Below are 12,041 nucleotides of genomic sequence, written 5' to 3'. Positions count from 1 at the left end.
TTAAATTCATACAGTACATTTATCACCCATATATCCGCGTATCACGCAAATTATGCTTGTTACTACGATTAAATCAAATATATTTCGTACCATCTTCTCTAATTAATATATTGCTACATATATTTGTGGAACGTATTGTTTAAGCAATATCGCTCTCAAGGGAATAGAAAATTTTAACTCAATGAACCTCATAAATAAACTTTTGATTTTACCATAAATTAAAGACTACCATAAACTTTAGCAATATCGCTCTCTCATTAATAACTTTATTTAAATTGTGTATATAAATAAACTTTTGATTTTATCAAAAAAAAATTACGTTGAATTAAATTTTAATATGTATATATACATATCATGTATTAAAAAAAATACCGTATATTATATACAATTGCTTGTTTGATTTTGATTTCTTATATAAAAAGTAAAGACACATTATTGCGATTAAATTGGGTCTCAACTTTTATAAAGTAAGATTACAAATTTGAGAGATAGAGATCCCAAGATGCATTTTGATCACATCTCCAAATTGCGTGGAGAACTCTACTTTTAATACTTCCTATATAATTGTAAGGTTGTAATTAATGAATTAATGGTTCAAACCCAGGAGCGGCTCAAGCATATTAGTGGCCTAAAACAGAAATCAAACGGGACCTTAAATTGAATTATTGATAACTTTTATATAATTGATTTCTTCTAGTTTTCAATTGATAATATAACCAATTCTTATTTTAAATTATTTTTCATGAGATATAGTACTCCAAATATGTCAAATTTCTTCCAATAATTTCTTCATTTTCATGAAAATTTTACTTTTTCTACAAATAGTATTCAATACTTTTTTAAAAAAATAATTACTTATAACTTATTATTATTAAAAATGAGGCCCCTTAAATTTGAGGGCCTAAGGCGTATTTCTTTTTTTTTAACACTGTTGAGCCAAACCTGGTCCAACCCCACCCATTCCATCATTTTCTACAGTTAAAAGCATATTTACCTTTATAAGATAAAGTTTAAGTCATTTTAAATCTTGACGATTGGTATTTTAATATAATGTCGTATGTATATATGTTGGCGTATATACCTGAATAATGAATTCAATAATTAAAAAGTATACCTCTTACATGTCCAAAAATTTTGAAGATGGTTATAACTACAAGTAACGTAGATTTAAATACAACAATCAAATAATATAATATGTGACTCTTCTTTTTTTTTATATATTTTTTCTTCAATAATATGGGTTAATTTTAACTGAATCATAAGTTAAAACGAATTGTAGAAGAGTTATTATTTCTGGTCATATAATCATTTCATTTTGTTAAAATAATCGGTTAGAAGGTGTCCCATATTTCTTCAAAATTTTGTTTTAACTTCCACATGTAATTCATATTCTTGGAACATACAGAAATTTTGAATTTTCTCAAATTCTCTATGATCTAGACGATAATATATTTATTTCATCTATTCGAATTTACATTATATTGTATACACCATTCCAACTTCCAAAAGAGCAGCATGAGGGATGTCTAGTCCAATTGGAGTCTCTCTGCAATTTCTATCAAGAAAATCATAAGCCATGACAAGAAATTGCTTCAATAAATTCGATCCTTTGCGTATTTTCAAATGTGAATGCCCCAAAAAATAAGCAGTGCCACTTTCCCTTGCCTCAACAAGTTCTTCTAGTTCTTTTCTTACTGATGAATTCATCTGAGGACTACTTTCAGGCAACAAAAATCTAACTTTTTTTCTCTTTCTGTAATTAGGATTTTGATTTTCAATATCTGTTACTTGTTGACAACTTTCACCACCAACAATAGGGACTAATGCATTTCCATTTGTCCCTAAAATTATCATCCTTCCCTCTTGCATGATCAACAATTCATCATGTCGTTCCTCTCTAGTGATGAACTCACCTATAGAGCTAATAATCTGATCCTCGAAATCATTAACATCTCTAACATGATCACGATATCCATATCGAACAATGCATCTGTATATCTTGTATTCCTTATGACCGATCCTGCCTATAAGGTATCTTTCATTTTTGGGAATGTATGCCACGGGTAAAGACTTGAAGGAGAGTAAAATCAGCAGTTGATGGAATGCAGGGAGGTTGGTGATGAAATGGGAGAAAAAAGATGGGATTCCTGTCACAATGTTTGTATGGATGAATCCAATTCCGGGGACTCTAGACACTCCAAGTCCGGGACTTAGGTCTGTCAGCCAGTCCACAGTCACCCTGTTCTCTACGTCGAATTCATACTTTTTGATAGTACCATAGTGCCAAGAGACCATGATTGTCATGAAAATCAACGAGAGAACAACGATGCACCAAGCTCCCTTGGTAAAGTTCAAGAAGCACGACGATAGATACAATGCTTCAATTGAACCAAAGAATAACAGAAACAGAACAGAGAGAAATGCAACATTCTTCTCCCATTGCAGTGCTATAATTAGTGACATAAGACAAGTAGTCACTAGCATTCCACAAATAACAGCTAAACCTGGAGCAATAAGTTTATGAGATGTTACTACAAAAGTGCATACATTTGTTTGGAGAGTACCAAATTTAGACATTTCTAAGTGCTAATAAAACCAAGAGAAGTGAAGTTGTGATCGATGTATAAAGCAATACCTGTAGCGTTTGCAATAGCTGATATGTCTCGAAAACCTATCAAGATTGACAGGCTAAGGATCATGAGCATCCAATTTGCATCAGGAACATAAACCTGTCCACGGACTTTATCTGATGTATGGATAACTTTGACTCTCGGAAAGCAAGCAAGTGCTTGACATTGGTTTATGATGGAAAAACTTGCAGTTATCGTAGCTTGGCTACCCACGAGGGAAGCAAAAAGGGACAAAATTGTGAAAATATGCTGAAGATGTCCTGAGCAATTGATGACTGATGATTAGAAATTCAAAGGGACAAGCCACTATCATGACATGTAAAAAGTCAATCTATTGAACTTACTATGTGTGACAGATTCACTAAGATGAGCAACATCATCTGAAGAGCCGAGGTGTTGGGAGAAAAATGCTGCTTGGCCAGCATAACACAAGACAAGGGATGGATATACCAAAAAGATAAAAGTGACCTGCAAAAAAAGCATCCTGTGAAAACTCATAATCTCCATGTTAAATGGCTAACGAATTTCATAAGTACCTTAATAGATCTCTTTGAAAAATGACCTAAATCTGCAAACATTGCCTCTGAACCTGAAGAATGTAAAAGTGTTTGATGTATCAGCAAATTTAGGAAGTGCTAGGAGATAACTGATGAATACAAGGCACTTCGACATCAAAATGGAAGTGAAATACGTAATTTCCAGTTAACACAAACTAACCTGCTATACATAAGACAATGTTGCTTAGAAGTTTCAAACTTGTCATATCTATTTTCTTAATGAACCTAAACATGTATGTTGGGGATATCGCCCAGAGGATTTGAGGATGATGAATTATATTGTACAAGCCGAATCCACTTGTAAAAACGAGCCACACGATAACAATTGGAGCAAAGATGACACCGATTCTGTTGGTTCCATATCGTTGCAGCATGAAAAGGCAAACTAAGATGGCACAAGCTACTGGAACTGGTATAACTGAAAGTGTCATTTCACATAATCAAAAATATATTAGTGCTATTTCATTGTCCAAAACAGAAAGGTACAAGTTAGGAAACTTACATCTCTTTAAATACTTGTCAACAGATTGTCTTGCATTTTCTGAAGAGGTAACTGATTAAAAGTTGTATGAAGAAAATCAGCTACAAAGTTGTATAAAATATCTTTTATGTTAAATAATAGTAATACAATTCTTACATCGGGGTGCAAATTTTGACAAGGAACGTCTCAGATTTGACGTTGCTGAATAAACTGAAACAGAAAATAACACTCAAAATCTGATCCTAATCATGTGAAAGTAGGAGGTAATGATCAGCAAAATTTCCAAGTAGTGAGAAGTAAAGACTAACCCGAAAGAGCAGGAGTAAAAATTCCATCACAGATTATCAAACAGGAACCAAGCAAAGCCAAAAGTAACAGCAAGTAGTGACTGCTTTTATATCTTCCGATAGCTCTTCTTGCCCTTGACTCCGCCTTCATTTTAGAAGGGGTTCCTTCCTCTAGATGCATAAGCTCCGTAGCACTTGTATCACTCGGGAGCAGACCTACATTGGCACGCCTACAAAGTAGGGAATACAAAGCAAATGTACCACCTACAACAGATTGATCACTGACTATTAGTACGATTTGAACGTATATATCAATGACAGCTAGAGTTTTTGAAACTTCATACCTTCTCCGTTATCATCAGCCTTGAAGACTATAAAGGCATATTTCAACAAGGGAATGATGGTTAAAGTCCAAAAAACGAAGGAAAAGAGTTCATATATCTGCTGTCCTGATTTGATATGGCAAGGATCAATCGAACCGAATGCATACAAGGGAGTAGTGCTTAACCGACCATATACTACTCCGAGACTTTGAAACGATAGAACAACAGTGCGCCTCCATGTTTCTTTCTACAAAGTCACCATACACATAGGAATAAAACATGAATATGACTTATAATATAGTGCTGAACTATGTTGCTCGACTCTCCAATACTGATGCTGAATCCTTTAAAAATGTACTATTTTGGAGGATCCAACACGCAGCTGTCCTCATTTTTGAAGAGTCTGAGCAACATAGTTGTGCTAAAACATTTTTTATTAGAAAACTTGGTCCTACCCATGGGATGTCACTCACAAAAATTCCCTTACAAAAAATTACATTATGAAATGTTACTCAATAGTTTAACCCATGTATATATCTATAAAATATAAATAATCAAACTCTCTCCTCTTCCCTTTTTTACTTTAACTAAATCTAAATTGATTAAAAACCTTAATAGTATATATTTATTGTTTTATGTTTTAAATTTTATTTAAATAAAAATAAAAATGTAATTACAGCTTTTCATAAAATATATTAAAAATATTTTATCTATTCAAATAAAAATACTAATTATAAAACTAACCTTTTAATAATACTGTCCTTTTTCGTAATTGACATTTTAAAAACATTTTTTGAAAAGATTTGTCAAACACAATTTAATCAAATACTTAAAAAGATAATTTTCAAATTTATTGATCAAACATATTTGGCTTAATTCTCTGAAAAATTATTTTGATAAATATATATCTAAAAATAAGTGCGGGTCTGAAAAAGGATCTCATTGGGTCAATCGTACATAATATAACTCTGCATTTCCACAATATTATTTTTACAGCTTGAATTGATAACCTCTTTGATCACGAACGACAACAACTTTTACAAATGATTGAAAAATTATTAAAGTGTGTGACACACACTTACCTTAATTGCATAATGAATGGACACAAGGCTTTGTGAAGGATCCATATCTCAGTGAAACATAGCAGAAATGCAAGACATCCTTTGATGAATTTAAGTTAACCACCCCAACTTCAAGTGATAATTAAGAGAGCTACAACATTAAACGTTTAAGTTCTTGAGAGGAATCGGTTGATACGAGGGAAACACACGTTAATAACAAGGTTCAAATATATATATATAAATAGACTTTTGAGAGAACAATAAATTATAAGTACCAAGGTATTTTTTATTTACTATAAATCTTACAGAATTAGAACAACTATGTATTAATAATGCATAAGTTATATCTGATTAGCCAGTGGACTGAGTTATATATAAAGTGGAACTAAATCAGAATAAACTTTTGTTGTTGCACCAAATGTTTGGTTTTTGTTAGGATAAATAGAAAGAGTTTTTAATTATTCACATGCGATGCTGACTGGTTGACTAATCATATTCCACGTTACTTCTTTTTTCCCTTAATTCTCTTCTTCTTCTTCTTTTTAAATTGGAAATATCATGGGAAAAAAAACTATAGAAAAAAATTATTATCAATATGTATAGTTTAAACACTTTATTTTTATATAATAAATTACTGTTTCTGGTATTTAAACGGTTTCGTCATTGCTTACTCTGATTACACGAAAAAAATGGATTGATTGTATTTTACATTAATTGTTGCCGAACAAAAATTGGAAACGACAACTACAAAGTGACAATTGAGTAACCAGAATCTCCAATTGGGAAAACAGATTCATTTTTTTATTTTATACTGTTTTTTTCTTCAATTGCTTCAAACAGAGTTCCTATTCTTCCCTACATCTGCAATATTCAATTATTTTCTCAAGCCTAAAAAGTTCCGTAGGTACTGTGTAAAAGTTTGTTAATTTGCCTTGGTAACTAAAAATGAAGGTATAATAAATAGTATATGCTCCAGTGACCCTATATGGGGATTTCTTTTGTTTCTCATCCGGTGTCAACACTTACTTTGGACCTCCTAACTAATAACGAATCACGAAGCATAAGACCCATCAAAGGGGAAGTTCTCCATAAGAGGAGAGGTTTTCTATTTGCATATAGCCTATTTGTCTAGAATAAGTCCTTTCTCAGATGCTGCCACCACCAGGCTTGAGGAAATAATGGATGATCTTGACAAACTATTGGTATAAGTACATATTTTTAATTTGGATAAGTAACTATTGGAATAAATGAATCTTAACAGAAAAGAATTAACTAATGGCAGAGAACCGATGTGTGACATAAAGCTTGTATACATCCTCATTGTTAGATAATGCTGTAAGGGTTGCAATACTACTAATGAATATCCATCCAAATCATTTTGCATTCAAAAAGATAGACCAGACTTGCACAATAGTTACTGGTCCATATCAATCAACACATGAACATTTGAAGCTGCTAAGCAGATCATGCTCTATCTTTGCTAAACAACCCAACAATCATGTTTGTTCACTTTTGTGTTCATGTGCGAGTGCACTAGTGTGTGAGAGCATGTTCGAAAGGACTCTCCCTTTGCACCATTTCAAGAAAAATTTGTACCCAAATTGAAAAAGGTATTTCTTTTGCACAAAGTAAGGATTACAACCAAGGTAAGGCATCTATGGAAGAGATTCACTCTGAGCAGCATCAAGCAACCAATGGATTTTTACAATGCCTTGTTAATAATATAGCATACAGATACAATTGTACACTTTAAACAATATATCGGAATAGTATACTGTCTGAGGAAAGAGTTAAGTGTAATAAACTAATATGTTCCGTGTATAGATGCACATGAATACATCCTTATACATGTAGATGTCTGCAATATTGGTGTTTGATGTGTTAAGAAAACACCTAACTAAAGGTTAATTTGATGTGACAATAACTTTGAGAAAAGAAAAAATCTATCTTCTCTTATACATTTCCAGCGAGTATCTCAAAAGTATTCTAATTGACCATTTCAGTTTGGTAATTTCATCACCATAAGCTCTAATTAAGCATTCCCACAAAGAAAAGCTCGTTCTGATGTCTGCCCCAACATTATAACATCACAGAATGATGCGAATATCCAAGTATAATTGTATTCAGTGAAGTTGGCAGATGAAGTATTGAGAAAAATAGTGCACAAATATGAATAACTTTTCACCTTATTAGGCACTATCTTAAAGCTTCTTTACATTACCTTCTTTGCATTGCAGACTTTCAGCACATCCAATTGTGGTAGACTGGAAGGAAATAGAATATTATGCTGCAATTCTGGGCCTCACTTGCAGAATGATTCTTATGAATAATATGTTTAAAACCCAATCTGCAGGACTAGTTCTTGGTTCTTCCTGTGCATTAATGGAGAAGAACTTTTAGAATAAAGAAAAAAACACAATAATTAGCTTACCTAGATGAAAAGGGAGTACCATTAAAAAGAAAATGCCCCACTCTGTACTCTTGTTTCCATGTTCTTGCACTCACTGTGTCACTCTTCTGAAAAGCAGAAGTGTTGCAAATCTCACTGTCCAGTGGTTTGTTTATGAACTTTTACTTCATTTTCAAGAGGCCTCCTTTTTGTATGCCATGCAAATGTTCCACAATAACAAAACTTACTACCAAAACCCTCTACAAGAGCAAGATCCATTCTTGATATGATGAAAGCGACTTGAGTCCCTCAGTATAATTTCATGCTCAATGATTTTGGATATGTATGTCATTGCAGTATGACAATCTCCACAAACTCGCAGGTTCTTGGTTATTCTGATAGGCACTCCAGGAGCTGAGGTGAGAATGCCATAAGCAAGGGCCAACTTTTCACTATGTTCAATAAGAAGATCACCTTTCTCCTCATCATCTACATCATGAAGCGCAAAACTTGTCTCCGGAACATAGCCCATTGCTTTGATACGTTGAATTAGGTTTTCGAGGAGATCATATATCTTTTCAGACAATGGATGACATCTGTCCCCGACAAAAAATGTAACAGTCTCCTTCTTTCCTTGAACCCAACTACATCCAGGTCTCTTCCTTATGCCAGAATGTTTCATAAGAGATCTAATCCGAGCCACATCTTTCCAACGTTTGGCATTAGCATATATATTTGAAAGAAGTGTATAAGTCCCATCATTCTCAGATTCCAATTTTGACAGCTTTGCAGCGGCATGCTCCGCAAGATCCACATTTTTATGGACTCTACAAGCACTGAGCAGTGCAACCCATACTACTGAGGTTGGTTCCATTGGCATGCGTTCAATGAGCTTCATAGCTTCATCCAGTCGACCAGCACGACCCAAAATATCAATCATGCATGCATAGTGTTCAGCCCCAGGAACAACTCCAAAATCCCCCTGCATATGGTTGAAGTAATTCATACCCTCATCAACCATTCCAGAGTGGCTACAAGCATATAGCACAACAAGAAAAGTTACACCATCTATGGGCAGATCTTCTCCTCTCATTACGTTAAACACTTGGAGAGCCTCCTCGCCCCGACCATGCATTCCATAGCCAGTCATCAGGGATGTCCATGAGACAGCATTCCTCTGGCTCATGTTATCGAACACAAGTCTAGCTGCATCAACATCTCCAGATTTGGAGTACATGTCAATGAGACAGTTAGCCACAAAGACTTTTGTAGGTTCACACCCTTGTCGTAACACATATGCATGAATTTGCCTACCAATCCTAAGACTAGACAGACGAGCGCAAGCCACCAGAGCACAAGATATAGTATATGCATTTGGGATTACAGAGTACTCATCCTTCAGCATTGCTGAAAAAAGTTCTAAAGCATCATTTGCATCGCCATGCTGAGCATATCCACCTATCATGACTGTCCATGTGACAACATTCCTACCTCTCCTGTCAATATCATCAAACATGGCCTGAGCAATTTTCATCTCCTTGCACTTTGCATACATGTCAATCAGAGCATTAGTCACCATGAGATCCTCCTCAGTATTGCTGCCTTCCAAACTCAATATTTGTTTAATGGCATAGCAATGAGTTTCCTTCCCTTGACGCAGTGCTCCAATAGCAGCGCAACCTGAAAGCACAGAAACAAGAGTGATCACGTTTGGCTCTGCCCCAGAAAGCCTCATCTCCTTAAAAATATTGAGTGCTTCATAGCCTAAATCCCTCTGTGCATACCCTGAAATCACAGCACTCCATGTTACGACATTCAAATCAATCTTTTCTTCCCTCATTCTCTCAAACAATCCCAAAGCCTCATCAAATCTTCCAATCTGAGAGTACCCAGTGACCAATGCATTCCAAGAAACCACGTCTTTCACCTCCATTAGCTCAAAAACCTTGTTCGCATCATCCAAATGCTTACATTTCGCATACATATCCACAATTGCATTTCCTACAAAAACGTCCTCATGCAAACATCTCCGTATCGCATAACCCTGAAGTTGTTTTCCTCGTTTCCACGCCCCCAAAGAACCACAAGCTGGAAGTACATTAACTAAACTAACAGCATCAGGCCGCAGCTCAAAACTATTCAACGCAACCATCAAATCAAACAACTCCAAAACTTTCTTATCCTCATCCTTCTGTACATAAGCCGCCACTATTGAATTCCATGAAATAACATCAGCAGTTACTCTCTCAACCGTTTCATCAAACACCTGGCGTGCATGATCTAACAGCCCACATTTCCCATACATAGCAATGAGACCATTACATACAAACACATTGGAATCCAACCCAGATGATAGAATCAAGGAATGAACAGATTCACCGCAAAGGAGGAACCGAAGCTCACCACATGCCTTGAGGATATAAGGGTATGTGTAGCCATCTGGGTTCCAATCAAGTCTCAGCATTTCGCGGAAGAGGACCAGAGCACTCTCGTGATGTCGGAGAAGAACACACCGTTTGATGAGGTTGTTCCAATAGAACACAACCTGAGACGACCATGTAGTGAGGTCTGCTGAGGGTGAAAAGACGCCGGCGACGACAAGTTTTGCCTTGATACAAGACTTGCATTGTTTGAGTAATTGAGTAAAAGAAGAAGGAACTACTGCTCTTAGCAATGGCGTTGATGAAGTGAAGAAAGCGAAGAAGGAATTGGATTTGAAGCAAAAGTGAAACAGGGCTGAGTTTGAAAGTTTTGGAGGCAAAGACGAGGGAACAAGCATACTCCCTAACTACCCTTCTATCTACTTCAGAATTTTTTTTAGAAAAAAAAACGATTTCTGTGTATTTAAGCGAGGAAACATATTAAGACACGATTAACATGTTGCATTTTCTTTTAGTACTTCTTTAAGATAAATAAATAAATATATAATAATTAACTTAAAAAATTAGTAGTAGAATATCTATATTTGTTTGTTGAATAGTACCATCATTAATTTGGTTGCGAATTGTTATTTTTGTTGCATGGGGTAAATCCTTTAGAATATAAATTTCTGATTTTCTCTATAATTAAATGAGCAAATTTTAGGTATAGCAAAATATAAAAATTACATTTGTATCCTATAATAATAGTTTAAGTGTTTCATAGCAAATTTTATATTTGCTATGAAGCTATTAAGTTGTATATTTCAATAATCCTGTCATGTCTTAATCTGTATATTTTGGTAATTTGTATATAAACTAAAATATAGTAATTGTATATAAACAAAATTACTACATATATACATAAAGAGATTATAAAACATATCTTATTATGCATAACTATGACAAATATACAAATAAAAGGTGTTTTACCATCACTATTAGACTCTGCCCCCACTTAAAAGGTGAATTTCATAAATTATATACAAACGTGAAATATTTAATTTCAAATTATATATCTTTTATTTTTTCCTTTTTATTTAAGTTAAAAAGAAAATAATAAAAATCTACTAATGACAAAAAGCATTGAACATTTATTGTGAATTTTTTCCATGCTATTATATACAATTTTTCCTATATTAAATTAGCAATAAATAACCTACTTTTAATTTTTTTAGCAAAAAAAAGACTTTATTTTATTTATTTAGCATTAAATGGTTATTTTTTTTCTTTTAAAATGTATTTTTGTACTCCTTATTTTTCTCAAACACACGTTCTCAATAATTATTGTATTATCATCCCTATTTTATCTCTTTTTTTATTTTGTCAACATTTTTAAAATAGAGTTCTTTCTATTTTTTGACTTCTTTTTTTCTTTCCAAAATTCTTTTCACACGTAATTCTCTCCCTAATTTTCAATTCTTCTTTTTAATTTAATTTTTTTATGAAAATCATATATAACAATATGTTTTTTCATCGATACTTCTAAAAATCATCTTCATATATAATCTTGTTGTTGTCAAATTAATGTTGAATTTCATGCTTTGTAGGATTGAAATTTCTTCAATTTTGTTTTGTGAAAATTTAGGTTATTCAACCATCTTTTGTTTTTTTTTCTAAAATAATTTTCATATATATATTTGCTTCTCTTCTAAGTTTTCTCTTGTTCTTTTTACTTTGTCTATGCAAATAAGATATAACTGTATGTTTATCGATTGATCCTTCCAATAATTTCTTTTAATATATAATTATGTAGCATTCCTTGCACCATTAATTTTGGAAAATTTCGTGATTTGTGGAACTAAAGTTTTTAAAACTTTTTTTGGCGAAAATTTAGGTAATAGTTTTTTGAAAATTTTGTTCTCAATTTCATGGGTAAGAAAGATTCTCGTAAGA

The 12,041-nt window shown here is 33.5% G+C and overlaps 2 protein-coding genes across 2 annotated transcripts; both read right to left on the bottom strand.

The window, feature by feature from the left end:
- Positions 1-1,476: 1,476 nt before the first annotated feature.
- On the bottom strand, positions 1,477-6,892 carry LOC107012266 (potassium transporter 25-like). Its single transcript, XM_027915854.1, has 10 exons — positions 5,361-6,892; positions 4,300-4,525; positions 3,977-4,219; positions 3,825-3,878; positions 3,690-3,740; positions 3,348-3,605; positions 3,167-3,219; positions 2,975-3,098; positions 2,636-2,890; positions 1,477-2,504 (listed from the first exon to the last, which is right to left on the bottom strand). Exons 1-10 carry the CDS (start codon positions 5,403-5,405, stop codon positions 1,477-1,479), a joined length of 2,337 nt encoding a protein of 778 aa, XP_027771655.1. The 5' UTR covers positions 5,406-6,892.
- Positions 6,893-6,940: 48 nt separating this feature from the next.
- LOC114076557 (pentatricopeptide repeat-containing protein At5g16860) lies at positions 6,941-10,529 on the bottom strand. The gene is made up of 2 exons (XM_027915853.1): positions 7,790-10,529; positions 6,941-7,711 (listed from the first exon to the last, which is right to left on the bottom strand). Exon 1 carries the CDS (start codon positions 10,505-10,507, stop codon positions 7,976-7,978), a length of 2,532 nt encoding a protein of 843 aa, XP_027771654.1. The 5' UTR covers positions 10,508-10,529; the 3' UTR covers positions 6,941-7,711; positions 7,790-7,975.
- Between the last annotated feature and the right edge of the window lie 1,512 nt (positions 10,530-12,041).

Source organism: Solanum pennellii, chromosome 3 (assembly GCF_001406875.1).
Source record: "Solanum pennellii chromosome 3, SPENNV200".
Classification (NCBI taxonomy): domain Eukaryota; kingdom Viridiplantae; phylum Streptophyta; class Magnoliopsida; order Solanales; family Solanaceae; genus Solanum; species Solanum pennellii.
The sequence above is the reverse complement of the archived record's forward strand: the minus strand, read 5'-3'. Positions and strand labels throughout refer to the sequence as shown.